This window comes from Schistocerca cancellata, chromosome 5, assembly GCF_023864275.1.
Source record: "Schistocerca cancellata isolate TAMUIC-IGC-003103 chromosome 5, iqSchCanc2.1, whole genome shotgun sequence".
NCBI classification, from domain to species: Eukaryota; Metazoa; Arthropoda; class Insecta; order Orthoptera; family Acrididae; genus Schistocerca; species Schistocerca cancellata.
The window spans coordinates 642,141,494-642,157,567 of record NC_064630.1 but is presented as its reverse complement, the minus strand read 5'-3'; the positions used below and the strand labels follow the sequence as shown (position 1 = coordinate 642,157,567).

Below are 16,074 nucleotides of genomic sequence, written 5' to 3'. Positions count from 1 at the left end.
ACTACAGCATCATCCGCGAAAAGCCGCATGGAACTTCCGACACTATCTACTAGGTCATTTATATATATTGTGAAAAGCAATGGTCCCATAACACTCCCCTGTGGCACGCCAGAGGTTACTTTAACGTCTGTAGATGTCTCTCCATTGAGAACAACATGCTGTGTTCTGTTTGCTAAAAACTCTTCAATCCAGCCACACAGCTGGTCTGATATTCCGTAGGCTCTTACTTTGTTTATCAGACGACAGTGCGGAACTGTATCGAACGCCTTCCGGAAGTCAAGGAAAATGGCATCTACCTGGGAGCCTGTATCTAATATTTTCTGGGTTTCATGAACAAATAATGCGAGTTGAGTTTCACACGATCGCTGTTTCCGGAATCCATGTTGATTCCTACATAGTAGATTCTGAGTTTCCAAAAACGACATGATACTCGAGCAAAAGACATGTTCTAAAATTCTACAACAGATCGACGTCAGAGAGATAGGTCTATAGTTTTGCGCATCTGCTCGACGACCCTTCTTGAAGACTGGGACTACCTGTGCTCTTTTCCAATCATTTGGAACCTTCTGTTCCTCTATGCAAGTGAAACACTCTCATTGAGTTAAAAACGAGATTTACAAGAAATTAAGAAAGTAGTAGTAGTAGTAGTAGTAGTAGTAGTCGTAGTTGTAGTTGTTGTTGTTGTTGTGGTCTTCAGTCCTGAGACTGGTTTGATGCAGCTCTCCATGCTACTCTATCCTGTGCAAGCTTCTTCATCCCCCAGTACCTACTGCAGCCTACATCCTTCTGAATCTGCTTAGTGTATTCATCTCTTGGTCTCCCTCTATGATTTTTACCCTCCACACTGCCCTCCAGTACTAAATTGGTGATCCCTTGATGCCTCAGAACATGTCCTACCAACCGATCCCTTCTTCTTGTCAAGTTGTGCCACAAACTCCTCTTCTCCCCAATTCTATTCAATACCTCCTCATTAGTTATGTGATCTACCCATCTAATCTTCAGCATTCTTCTGTAGTACCACATTTCGAAAGCTTCTATTCTCTTCTTGTCTAAACTATTTATCGTCCATGTCGAAGTAGAGAGGATATAATACATAGAACGGCAAGGAAAGTGTTTCTGAAGAAGAGACGAATATTGATTTAAGTGGACCGAAGAAAGAAAGAAAGAAGGCCTTTGGGGAGAAAATGAAGAAATACTGGGAAAATAAGAACCCTAAGAAAGATTGAAAATCACCTGCTTATCGTTCTCCAATGGGGACATTCACTAATAATAATAATAATAATAATAATAATAACAACCCCCCCCCCCGCTCTCTCTCTCTCTCTCTCTCTCTCTCTGTGTGTGTGTGTGTGTGTGTGTGTGTGTGTGTGTGTGTGTGAGAGAGAGAGAGAGAGAGAGAGAGAGAGAGAGAGAGAGCTAGTGTAAGAAAAGTAGCGACCCGCTTGGGCATCGCAAGGATAGTACTGAGCACTTACAGCAGGATAACCGGCCTTGCTTAGCAGTAATTTTATTTACAAGGCACTGCATAGAGTTATGATTAAAATTCAGAGAAAAACATTAGATAAAAGAATGGTTTTGGTTCCATCTCTGGAGTAAACTTCCACTTATCAATTTTGCTTCTGAGCGTTTCTGAAGAAGAGAAATTTGTTAACATCGAGTATAGATTTAAGTGTCAGGAAGTCGTTTCTGAAAGTATTTGCATGGAGTGTAGCCATGTATGGACGCCCCACTAAATCAATAACAAATCATAATGTTGAAGCTGTGAAGAAAATTCTTTTTGGAAAATCATTGAACTACCGTGAGAAAGTTGCTGACGATGATGGCATATCGATTGGCTCGTGTCATACAATTTCTTCAGATGTTTTGGGCGTGAGACGTGTGTCAGTGAAGTTTATTCCAAAACTTCTCAATTTTGATCAGATAAACCGTCGTTGAGCACCGCTGAGCAGCTCTTGAATAACGTCAATGATGATCCTGGTTTGCTCAAAAGCATCATAACTGGTGACGAAACATGGGTTTATGGTTACGACATCGAAGCCAAAGCCTATTCCAATGGAAGTATCCCGAAGAGCCAAGACTGACTTGGCATGCTTTTGCATGCCACATTTGATCAAATGTCGAAGTTTTGTTCACTGTTTTTTTTCAATTGCCGTTGTGTAGTGCATCACAAGTTTTTGCCTCAAGGTCGTACGGTTAACAAGGAGTATTACCTTGACGTTATGCGCCACCTGCGAGAAGCAATATGCAAAAATGTCTGGAATTGTGGAAAAACAATTCATGGCTTTTGCATCGTGAAATGTATCTGCTCATTCATCATTGCTTGTGAGAGATTTTTTGGCGAAAAACAACACGACAATCATGTCTCAGCCACCATATTCACCAGATTTGGCACTTTGCGACTTTTTCCTGCTGCCAAAATTGAAGAGACCTATTAAAGGACGAAGATTTCCTACAATTGAGGAAATAAAATCTGCATCACTGGAAGTACTCAAGGCTGTACCAAAAACTGCTTATGAGAAGTGTTTTGAGGATTGGAAGAAGCGTTGGCATAAGTGTATTGTATTTGAGGGGGATTACTTTGAAGGGGACAAAATGAATATTGATGAATAAATAAATATTTTTTCATAAAAATATAAAGTAAACTTACTTTTTGAACATACCTCATATACTGATGAATGTCCTTAGTATATTGATCAACAAATGAGTTTCAGACCTAGTCCTCCGCATGTGATCTAAATAGATTTTGTAAAATTGAAAGAAGACAGACACACTGTCAGCAAGGATTTAGGGAACATCCTTCTTGTGAAACACAACTGGCTCTTTACACACACGAAATGCTAAGTGCTATTGACAAGGGATTTCAAATTAATTCTGTATTTCTAGATTTCCAGAACACTTTTGACACTGTATCACATACTCAACTTGTGATGAAATTGTATGCTTACAGAAAATCATCTCAGCTATGTGACTGGATTTGTGATTTCCTGTCAAAGAGGTCACAGTTTGTAGTAACTGATGGAAAGTCATCGAGTGAAACAGAAGTGATTTCTCGCATTCCCCAAGCATGCGTTATAGGCCCTCTACTATTCCTTATGTACATAAATGATTTAGAAGACAATCTGATCAGCCATCTTAGGTTGTTTGCAGATGATGTTGTTGTTGTTGTTTATCATCTAGGAAAGTTATTAGAAGATCAAAACAAACTGCAAAACGATTTTGAAAAGTTATCTGTATTATGCAAAAACTGCCAATTGACCCCAAATAATTAAAAGTGTGAGGTCATCCACATGAGTGCTAAAAGGAATCTGTTAAATTTTGGTTACACAATAAATCATCAGATCTAAAGGCTGTACATTAAACTAAATATTAGGAATTACAATTGCGAACAACTTTAATTGGAAAGAACACATAGAATATGCTGTGGGGAAGGCAACCCAAATGACTGAGTTTTGTTGGCATAACACTTAGAAAATGCAACATATCTACTAAAGAGACTGCCTACATTACGTTTGTCTGTCCTCTTTTGGAGTACTGCTACACAGTCTGGGGTCCTTCCCAGATAGGATTACCGGAGTACATCGGGAAAGTTGAAAGAAGAGAAGCACGTTTTGTATTATCGCAAAACAGGGTAGAGAATGTCACTAACATGATACAGGATTTGGGATTGATATCATTAAAACAAAAGGCATTTCTTGTTGTGGAATCTTCTCACAAAATTTCAATCACTAACTTTCTCCTCTGAATGCATAAATATATAAATTTTCTCCATTATGGAGAAACGATCGTCATAATAAAGGAAGGGAAATCAGAGCTCGCACAGGAAGATACCGGTGTTTGTTTTTTCTGCGCTCTATTAGAGATTAGAATAATAGAGAATTATTGTGAAGGTGGTTCGATGAACCCTCTGCCAGACAGTTAAAGTGTGATTTACAAAGTATCCATGTAGATGTAGATGAACAGCTGACTGAAACTTTCTTTTGGGGAGCTGAGGATGGGGGATTTAATTCCAAGAGCTGTACAAAAACACATTTAAATATACAAAACTATTCTTAGGTTTCGGGACTGTAATTCCTTTCTCAGGGAGAGAAGAGGGATATGTTGGGGAAGGCCATAAAAGCGGAGCACATCACTCGAGGTCAAGAGAGAACCACTTGTGGTGATGTGGGCCCCTATCAACCTACATAAATATATTTCTAAAAACAAAGATGATGTGACTTACCAAATGAAAGTGCTGGCAGGTCGACAGACACACAAACGAACACAAACATACACACAAAATTCAAGCTTTCGCAACAAACTGTTGCCTCATCAGGAAAGAGGGAAGGAGAGGGAAAGACGAAAGGATGTGGGTTTTAAGGGAGAGGGTAAGGAGTCATTCCAATCCCGGGAGCGGAAAGACTTACCTTAGGGGGAAAAAAGGACGGGTACACACTCGCACACACACACATATCCATCCACACATATACAGACACAAGCAGACAGGTCTTTATGTCTGCTTGTGTCTGTATATGTGTGGATGGATATGTGTGTGTGTGTGTGTGCGCGAGTGTGTACCCGTCCTTTTTTCCCCCTAAGGTAAGTCTTTCCGCTCCCGAGATTGGAATGACTCCTTACCCTCTCCCTTAAAACCCACATCCTTTCGTCTTTCCCTCTCCTTCCCTCTTTCCTGATGAGGTAACAGTTTGTTGCGAAAGCTTGAATTTTGTGTGTATGTTTGTGTTCGTTTGTGTGTCTGTCGACCTGCCAGCACTTTCATTTGGTAAGTCACATCATCTTTGTTTTTAGATATATTTTTCCTTCGTGGAATGTTTCCTTCTATTATATACATAAATATATTATTTCATTACATTTGGCTGATTTATTAAAAGTGTGGAGACTGTTTCCTGGAAAGTTTTTTATGCTTATTTATACTGTCAACTCGGGAGCAAGAGGAGGAGGAGGAGGAGGAGGAGGAGGAGGAGGAGGAGAAAAATGAGTTGGGGCACTCTGAGTTCTTTCCTTCATATCTGTAGTTACGCCCCTGACCTCAGACCTTTCCTCACATAGATTCAATAGTAAAGTCTCTGAGCAACCACACAACTCAATGGGGGGGGGGGGAGGGGGGGGAGGGGGGGGGGAATAAAATAAAAAAAGTCTGAAATACCTGCAAAAATGATTTGTCAGTGAAGTGAAATGCATATTGACAATCACTAGCTTTTCATGACACTCATACCCATCATCACCTTTGGAGAATTTCTGTTTCTGAACTAAACCATAGTACAACTTGAATTTTCATCTCCATTTATCTTCTACACACATCATCTTCTCGATGCAGCACACCAGTAGAGTAATGAAGTGATCTCTTATAGTCCAGAAGAAGATTTAAGATGATTCATTCATCAACTTTGGGAAAAATATATTGAAAATTATCCAACTCCTTCTGCTCTATGGAGAGACAGTATATAAATAATAAACATACCTTCAGGAGACATCCAAGCTGGGTAGTAAACTCTACCCTTTTCCTGAAATGAGAACTTCGCATCAGCCATATTAATTCGTGCCGTCAGATCATCATCTATCTGTAAATGTAAGAGAATGTAACTGCATTACTCCATTATAAATACATACATAATATAGAACAAACATTTTCAGATAATAACCATATTTAAGCCATGATTTCAAATATGTACTATTGATAAAGATTTGGTAAGTCTCCATAGGAAACAAAAAGGTGAGTTTTTCTGAGATTATAAGCTACCTTTGACCTGTGAGGTGATGAAAACAGGTAGAACGCCTGCAAAAATTATTTGTCAGTGAAGTGAAATGCATATTGACAATCACTAGCTTCTCATGACACTCATATCCATCATTACCTTTGGAGAATTTCTGTTTTTGAACTGTATTTTCATAACATTAAAGCTGCTCTTATGGTTCATAGATTTACAACCCTTAATTTGTCTAAAACATACTTTTCTTTCATCCCCAAACACTGTTCCTCTTTCACACTGACTTAATTTATTTTAATGTCAAGCAATGCCAGCATGGAGGATGTGGATCATATCTGAGGTTTGTTTTGAAATTTTTATGTTTAAGCATTGTGTTTGATGCAAAATTTGAAAATTAATATTTTCTAATCGGCTGAAATCAATTAAGCTTAGCTCATGCAACAGATATTATCCATTTATAAACCTGAACACAATTGTTTGTTCGTCTCTCCAACAATAAAATGAAAATTTGACAACCTAAATCATTCTTACGAGTTGGCTCTACAGCTTCCATACTTTTCTAACAAATTAAATCATTTTAACTAGGACTGTGGTGGTATGTATTGATATTTTCAACACTGCTCCGAAAAGTACCAAATAAATGTAACGCAGAAATGCTGGGTGTGACTCATGTGACAAATGTTGTTTCAATGAACAAAGTACTCAGAGTTTTATTTTAAATATAACAGAAATAACAACTTAATTTTAAGCATTGCATTTAAAATATGAATTACTTGTGTAGAAACTCTATTAATACTTGAAATATTCTCTTACCTCGTCTTTTTACTACAAGTGCCCATCCTATTCTAATACAGTATGACTTTTCTTGGGAATGCGAACTTCAAACTATGGGTAATATTTTAAATTGTGTAACTCGTTGTTTCAGAGGAGGTTGAAGAAGCCCTCCAGTGGCTGAGAAATCTCCAATGAACTATTTGACTGTACTGTGTATATCTGACCTCTTTAATAGACCTTTTCAAACTTAAGTCTTACACATTCACAATGTTTTGTGCTTTTCAGTTCGTATGTGCTACCTGTTTGCAGCGTGTGCGGTGTGTTTTCCTATCTATTTCATATTTTTTTTCTTATATGATATTCCCCATCACTACTCAGTTTCTTACTCTCACTTTTAATCAGTTTCTTCATCCGAACTATTATCTTTTGACCATTTGTTTCCCCATTTTTAAATTTTCTCAAATATTATGACGGGGGAATGTGTAACAAATACAGTGTTTAATAGGAATAAGGCAACAAGTGGGAACACAACTGAACTGTATATCTGTCTGATGAGGTAGAAGTGACCAATTTTAAACAAGACAGATTTACTTACCACTCTCCTTTCAGAGTATTTATTCTCTTTTTGCCTTTTTATCTTTGCTCCACTGTCAGTAATTGGAAAAAATGGAAAGTTATCACAATAATTCCTTTTTGAAAAAACACTTACCATAACATGACGACTATTCAGATGGTACTGAGGGATAATACGTTCCAAGCTGTGCAGAAATGCCATTCCTCGTGCAACATCCAAGGCAAATCGAATTGCTTGTGCTGTATCCACTACTATACCAGTACCTTCATGAAGAAGTGTATACAGGGATCCCCAAGGCATATACTGACTAATAACAACCAAGTTTGGTGGGGAATTGCAACAACCAACTACTGGTAGTACATTTGGATGGGAGAATATCCTATAAGAAAAACAAAACTTCTGTAAATAAATAACAGAGTGTAACTAATACTTTATAACACTAAATACTTGTCCCAAGGCATGGAGAAACTTCCAACTTTTTTCAAGCATTATATTCATACCGTAATTTTGGGAACTCTTCATTGAAATCCCTCGAAATTCGAGACGTACACTCTCGAATAGCTAGAATTTTTGCCACAATTTCATTCTTCTGCCAGCGGCCACGCCAAGTCTCTCCAGATGGTGAAGTTGCTATTTTTGTATGCAGTGCCAAGTCTGCAATATTGATGCCCTTGTGACGAGATAGAGTAGCATCTCCTGTTGGTAAAAGTTAATGTCAGTACCAATGTTAAAGATAAAACACAAGTATTGCTACATGAGAACATGAACACTGGTCACTATAATTAAAAGATACTGTGAAATGAGCAATACAGTTTATGTAATCTTGAGAGTGAAAAATGCATCACAAAGGAATGTTAGTAGAGAATGAAATACACACATCAAAAAAAGTTTTGCATCATCCTAGTTCCCAGTACTCCTGAAGATAGACATTGACTGTGGATATTGTACCACAGACACAGCCCCTTTGACCGTACAGAGATTTTACTAAACTGCCCAAAGATGTAAACAACCATGCATGAGCAGCACCTATTAGACGGAGGGGGTCTGACAATAGAATGGTTCCAATCATTCCATCAGGAAGGAGATACACGGCTCGTGTTGTCTGTAGTTCAACCATGCCTGGACGGTCAATACCGCGGTTCGATCGTGTCCTCATTGTTACTTTGTGCCAGGAAGGGCTTTCAACAAGGGAAGTGTCCAGGCGTCTCGAAGTGAACCAAAGTGATGTTGTTCAGACATGGAAGAGATACAGAGACACGAACTGTCAATGACATGCCTCGCTCAGGCCGCCCAATGGCTATTACTGCAGTGAATCACTGCTACCTACAAATTAGGGCTTGGAAGAACCCTAACAGCAACGCCATCATGTTGAATAATGCTTTTCGTGCAGCCATAGGACATCATGTTACGACCCAAATGGTGCGCAATCAGCTGCACAATGCGCAACTTTACTCTCAATGTCAATGGTGAGGTCCATCTTTGCAACCACAATACCATGCAGCACGGTACAGATGGGCCCAACAACATGCCGAATGGACCGCTCAGGATTGCATTACGTTCTCTTCACCGATTAGTGCTGCATATGCCTTCAACGTCGAAGACGTGATTCGAGGCAACCCGGTCAGGCTGAGCACCTTAGACACACTGTCCAGCGAGTACAGCAAGGTGGATGTTCCCTGCTGTTTTGTGGTGGCATTATGTGGGGCCGACGTACGCCGCTGGTGGTCATGGAAGGCACCATAATGGCTGTACGATACGTGAATGCCATCCTCCGACCGATAGTGCAACCGTATCGGCAGCATACTGGCCAGGCATTCGTCTTCATGGACGACGATTCGCGCCCCCATTGTGTGCTTCTTGTGAATGACTTCCTTCAGGACAATGACATCGCTCAACTAGAGTGGCCAGCATGTTTTCCAACCATGAACCCTATCGAACATGCCTGTAATAGATTGAAGAGGGCTGTTTATGAATGACGTGACCCACCAACCACTCTGAGGGATGTACGCCGAATCGCCGTTAAGGAGTGGAACAATCTGAAACAACAGTGCCTTGATAAACTTGTGGTTAGCATGCCACAACGAATACAGGCAAGCATCAATGCAAGCGGACGTATTAGAGGTACCAGTGTGTACAGCATTCTGGACCACCACTTCTGAAGGTCTCGCTGAATGGTGGTACAACATGCAATGTGTAGTTTTCATGAGCAATAAAAAGGGCAGAAATAATGGTTATTTTGATCTCTATTCCAGTTTTTTGTACAGGTTCCGGAACTCTCGGAACCGGGGTGATGCAAAACTTTTTTTATGTGTGTATATTTTGAAGTAAAATAAAGTTTCTCTTCTGGTGCCCTAGTATCCCTAAATATGGGTGTCAGTAGCTAAGAAAACATTGATTTTTTTAAAAGATCTGACAAGTCATTTTGATTATATCACTGCATAAAATATAGTGCACAACACACTATAAACATGACACAGGGCACACATATATATGGTGAATACAGAAGAACAGCAAATGAAAGCAAAAGAAAAACATGATCAAAACACAACAATGTTGTACAGTGCTACATTAATACAGAACATATAAGAACTATTGCTATTTTGTCGAAAACTGACATTCTGAGCCCATGGCTGTGTATAAAATAGAGGCTGATTCTTACGGAGGAGACAACAGCAACCAGCCACTTCTTACAATGTTATTTATTTATTTAAATAGTGCCATTACCGGTTTCAAACTGAAATGTTGTTCTTCAGATGGCTAGTTCATGTTAAGACACATTTTACATTAGCTTTCACTCTTTGTTTCCCCAAATGATGGAATTTACTCGGGGTGGTGGTGTCCTACAACTAAAGCAAGATGTGAGACTATGTATTTTTAGCTGCATGAGGCCCAATTACAGTTAAAAAGACATTGTCTCGCATCTTGTTTTGGTTGTAGGATGCTACCACCTCAAGGAAATTTCATCACTTGGGAAAACAAAGAGTGAAAGCTTATGCAAAATGCATCTTAACATGAACTAGCAGTCTGAAGATGAATCTTTCAGTTTGAAGCCGGTAATGGCACTATTTAAACAAAGAAATGGCATTGTAAAAACTGGCTGGTTGCTGTTGTCTTCCCTGTAAGAGACAACCTATATAAGAACTACTACTACAAAAAGAAACACCACACACACACACACACACACACACACACACTTGAAAATAGAAGACTTCTTTAAAAGCTTGAACTACCAACTTCTAGACCTGACACAGTATTTCTTCTATCCGCAACATGCCCTACACGTATTTCTGAAATATAGGGCACATTTTGACCAAATGTAACAGATTTGACAATCACTTATAACATTTAATGCAAGCCAAATTTCATTGAAATCTACTTACTACTTCTCGTCTTCAGTCCAAGCCAGCTTTGATCTTTAAAATTTATCTTCTTGAGGTCTTGGTTATTTTCCACGGCCAAATCTGGAGCAAATGAAATATTCTAATGATAATACACTGGTTAATTTTTTTAAACACGAATTTCTTTACACCATGTAAACAACTTGACAAAATATGTGTTGAGTTTTTAATAAGACAGTAAACCTCATTCTAACAACAATCATCAAGAAGAAAGAAGTTTTCAGCAGAAAAAAAACTGCATATCAAAATTACAGTTAAAGTCCCAGTAATCACAAATATACAAATTGAAACATGGTTCAAAAATGAATGGAAGCATTTAACAGAACAAGAATTAAATTAAGTTTGAAAAATCAATTATAATATGAGTAAAGTAATGTAAAATCAACACACTAAAAAGAAAATTTTATATCTTAACAATGAAGTCAAAAAAGACATTGACAAGTTTTTGTATCTATGGCAGTTGAGGACAATGAATGCATCAACAGCAAAAGATACAAACAAAAGGGTAGATATGGCCTGGATTGCTTTTGGTAAACTAAACAGTGTCTTCAAAACTAAGCTTTGATGTGCCTGAAAAGCAGATGATTATCAGGGCACACAACAAGTTTTGACTAAGGACAACGTGAAAAACATTTCAAAACTGAGTTCTTCTCACTGAGAAACTGTAATATGAATACCTGCGAACACAAGGAAAGCTCACACTAGATTTCTGACATGTTGAGGCTACAGTCAGTCTCCGAGATCTCGTGACATTATCTTTTGAGAAGATAACACAAAGCTCCACGTTGCCCACGCAGCCCTGACCTACATTATGTAATCAAAAGTATCCGGATACCTGGCTGAAAATGACTTACAAGTTCATGGTGTCCTCCATTGGTAATGCTAGAATTCAATCTGGTGTTAGCCCACCCTCTGCCTCGATGGCAGCTTCCACTCTCGCAGGCACACGTTCAATCAGGTGCTGGAAGGTTTTCGTGGGGAGTGGCATCCCATTCTTCATGGAGTGCTACACTAAGAAAAGGTATGGATGTCGGCTGTTCTGGTCTGGCATGAAGTCGGCGTTCCAAAACATCCCAAAGGTGTTCTATAGGATTCAGGTCAAGACTCTGTGCAGGCCAGTCCATTACAAGGATGTTATTATCATGTAACCACTTCACCACAGGTCGTGCATTATGAAAAAGTGCTTGATTGTGTTGAAAGACGCAATCACCATCCCCGAATTGCTCTTCAACAGTGAGAAGCAAGACGGTGCTTAAAATATCAATGTAGGCCTGTGCTGTGATAGTGCTACACAAAACAATAAGGAGTGCAAGGCCCTCTCCATGAAAAACACGACCACAGCATAACATCACCGTCTCCGAATTTTACTGTTGGCACTACACACACTGGCAGATGATGCTCACTGGGCATTAGCCATACCCACAACCTGTCATCGGATCGCCACATTGTGTACCATGATTCATCAATCCACACAATGTTTTTCCACTGTTCAATCGTCTGATGTACCGATGTATACTCTCCTTACACCAAGCGAGACGTTGTTTGGCATTTACCAGCTTGAGGTGTGGCTTATGAGCAGCCGCTTGACCATGAAATCCAAGTTTTCTCACCTCCCGCCTAACTGGCATAGTACTTGCAGTGGATCCGGATGCAGTTTGGAATTCCTGTGTGATGGTCAAGATAGATGTCTGCCTAGTACACATTATGACCCTCTTCAACTGTCGGCAGTGTCTGTTAATCAACAGATAAGGTCAGCCTGTACACTTTTGTGCTGTATGTGTCCCTTCATGTTTCCACTTCACTATCACATTGGAAACAGTGTACCTAGGGATGTTTAGGAGTGTGGAAATCTCCATACAGACATATGACACAAATGACAGCCAATCACCTGACCATGTTCAAAGTCCCCGAGTTCCGTGGAGTACCCCATTCTGCTCTCTCACCATGTCTAATGATTACTGAGGCCGCTGATATGGAGTACCTCCAGTAGGTGGCATCACAATGCACTTAATATGAAGAACTTATGTTTTTGGGGGTGTCCAGATACTTTTGATCACATAGTGTATGTCAAAACAAAGGGTGTTTGACATTTGCCATGGTCAGCACATTCTCCAGATCTCTTAACTATTATAAGTATCTCTTACGGGTTGCCTAGAGACTGGAATGCCACCATTTGCCAACCAAATTATCTGCTGGACTCTGACACAGAGCTGAAGCAGCCTGGAATGATTTACCCTTATCTACCATCCAAGCATAATTTGACTAAATGACCAGCCAGGTTAAGTAGGTGCCTCTAGAGGTGGCTGTTTTGTGTATTAAATTTTGCATCGCATATGCCCGAAACCATCTACAAACTTAAAAATTTAAAAATGTAGTTTTTCTACTGTACTGTATATATTTAGTGGCATTCCGGCCTGAGACACTGGAGTTGGAGGTCATGTGTGCATGCAATGTGCTTGCTTGTGTGTATGACTGACGTGTCTCTCCTTTACTGATGAAGGCTGTGGCTGCAAGCTTTATGTAAGTGTCTTTTAATTGTGCCTGGCTGCAACTTATGTGTCTTTCTTACAGTGAGTAACAATCTGTCTTTTGCTACTTTGTTTATAATGGAAGTGGACGGTTAGGGAAGTTAAACCTTCCATAGTGCACATATAACATCACTAAAAGGATTAGTAAAAGCTTACCATAAACAGAAAAAACCACATCCACTAATGAATTTGTACCATCACTGGCTCTGCTTAGTGGACATGTACAGTAACAGATTATTAATGCTTCGTCCAACAATGGTACCAGGCATGAATGTGTCATCAGTTGGTTATTGTTATGTTATGAACCACGGCCTTTTCAGTAGTTGCAGGGGCAACAGTCTGGATGATTGACTGATCTGGCCCTATAGACACGAAGCCCACGCCTACTACAGTAGTACAAGTTTATATGCCAACTAGCTCTGCAGATGACGAAGAAATTGATGAAATGTATGATGAGATCAAAGAAATTATTCAGGTAGTGAAGGGAGACGAAAATTTAATAGTCATGGGTGACTGGAATTCGAGTGTAGGAAAAGGGAGAGAAGGAAACGTAGTAGGTGAATATGGATTGGGGCTAAGAAATGAAAGAGGAAGCCGCCTGGTAGAATTTTGCGCAGAGCATAAGTTAATCATAGCTAACATTATGTTTAAGAATCATGAAAGAAGGTTGTATACATGGAAGAACCCTGTAGATACTAAAAGGTATCAGATAGATTATACACTCCTGGAAATGGAAAAAAGAACACATTGACACCGGTGTGTCAGACCCACCATACTTGCTCCGGACACTGCTAGAGGGCTGTACAAGCAATGATCACACGCACGGCACAGCGGACACACCAGGAACCGCGGTGTTGGCCGTCGAATGGCGCTAGCTGCGCAGCATTTGTGCACCGCCGCCGTCAGTGTCAGCCAGTTTGCCGTGGCATACAGAGCTCCATCGCAGTCTTTAACACTGGTAGCATGCCTCGACAGCGTGGACGTGAACCGTATGTGCAGCTGACGGACTTTGAGCGAGGGCGTATAGTGGGCATGCGGGAGGCCGGGTGGACGTACCGCCGAATTGCTCAACACGTGGGGCGTGAGGTCTCCACAGTACATCGATGTTGTCGCCAGTGGTCGGCGGAAGGTGCACGTGCCCGTCGACCTGGGACCGGACCGCAGCGACGCACGGATGCATGCCAAGACCGTAGGATCCTACGCAGTGCCGTAGGGGACCGCACCGCCACTTCCCAGCAAATTAGGGACACTGTTGCTCCTGGGGTATCGGCGAGGACCATTCGCAACCGTCTCCATGAAGCTGGGCTACGGTCCCGCACACCGTTAGGCCGTCTTCCGCTCACGCCCCAACATCGTGCAGCCCGCCTCCAGTGGTGTGGCGACAGGCGTGAATGGAGGGACGAATGGAGACGTGTCGTCTTCAGCGATGAGAGTCGCTTCTGCCTTGGTGCCAATGATGGTCGTATGCGTGTTTGGCGCCGTGCAGGTGAGCGCCACAATCAGGACTGTATACGACCGAGGCACACAGGGCCAACACCTGGCATCATGGTGTGGGGAGCGATCTCCTACACTGGCCGTACACCACTGGTGATCGTCGAGGGGACACTGAATAGTGCACGGTACATCCAAACCGTCATCGAACCCATCGTTCTACCATTCCTAGACCGGCAAGGGAACTTGCTGTTCCAACAGGACAATGCACGTCCGCATGTATCCCGTGCCACCCAACGTGCTCTAGAAGGTGTAAGTCAACTACCCTGGCCAGCAAGATCTCCGGATCTGTCCCCCATTGAGCATGTTTGGGACTGGATGAAGCGTCGTCTCACGCGGTCTGCACGTGCAGCACGAACGCTGGTCCAACTGAGGCGCCAGGTGGAAATGGCATGGCAAGCCGTTCCACAGGACTACATCCAGCATCTCTACGATCGTCTCCATGGGAGAATAGCAGCCTGCATTGCTGCGAAAGGTGGATATACACTGTACTAGTGCCGACATTGTGCATGCTCTGTTGCCTGTGTCTATGTGCCTGTGGTTCTGTCAGTGTGATCATGTGATGTATCTGACCCCAGGAATGTGTCAATAAAGTTTCCCCTTCCTGGGACAATGAATTCACGGTGTTCTTATTTCAATTTCCAGGAGTGTATAATGGTAAGACAGAGATTTAGGAACCAGGTTTTAAATTGTAAGACATTTCCAGGGGCAGATGTGGACTCTGACCACAATCTATTGGTTATGAACTGTAGATTAAAACTGAAGAAACTGCAAAAAGGTGGGAATTTAAGGAAATGGGACCAGGATAAACTGACTAAACCAGAGGTTGTATAGAGTTTCAGGGAGAGCATAAGGGAACAATTGACAGGAATGGGGGAATGAAATACTGTAGAAGAAGAATGGGTAGCTTTGAGGAATGAAGTAGTGAAGGCAGCAGAGGATCAAGTAGGTAAAAAGACAAGGGCTAGTAGAAACCCTTGGGTAACAGAAGAAATATTGAATTTAATTGATGAAAGAAGAAAATATAAAAATGCAGTAAATGAAGCAGGCAAAAAGGAATACAAACGTGTCAAAAATAATATCGACGGGAAGAGCAAAATGGCTAAGCAGGGATGGCTAGAGGACAAATTAAGGATGTAGAGGCTTATCTCACTAGGGGTGAGATAGATACTGCCTACAGGAAAATTAAAGAGACCTTTGGAGAAAGGAGAACCACTTGCATGAATATCAAGAGCTTTGATGGAAACCCAATTCCAAGCAAAGAAGGGAGAGCAGAGAGATGGAAGGAATAAATAGAGGGTCTATACAAGGGCGATGTACTTGAGGACAATATTATTGAAATGGAAGAGGATGTAGATGAAGATGAAATGGGATATATGATACTACGTGAAGAGTTTGACAGAGCACTGAAAGACCTCAGTTGAAACAAGGCCCCCGGAGTAGACAACATTCCATTAGAACTACTGACAGCCTTGGGAGAGCCAGTCCTGACAAAACTCTACCATCTGGTGAGCAAGATGTATGAGACAGGCGAAACACCCTCAGACTTCAAGAAGAATATAATAATTCCAATCCCAAAGAAAGCAGGTGTTGACAGATGTGAA

The 16,074-nt window shown here is 41.0% G+C and overlaps 1 protein-coding gene across 1 annotated transcript in view; it reads right to left on the bottom strand.

The window, feature by feature from the left end:
• Positions 1 to 16,074, bottom strand: part of LOC126187558 (integrin-linked protein kinase) — a 61,037-nt gene that overhangs the window by 18,181 nt on the left and 26,782 nt on the right. The window contains exons 4-7 of the mRNA XM_049928712.1: positions 10,434 to 10,514; positions 7,554 to 7,749; positions 7,189 to 7,432; positions 5,459 to 5,558 (exon numbers count right to left, since the gene is read on the bottom strand). Coding sequence (XP_049784669.1) covers positions 5,459 to 5,558; positions 7,189 to 7,432; positions 7,554 to 7,749; positions 10,434 to 10,514 — 621 coding nt within the window. The remainder of the gene's footprint in view (positions 1 to 5,458; positions 5,559 to 7,188; positions 7,433 to 7,553; positions 7,750 to 10,433; positions 10,515 to 16,074) is intronic.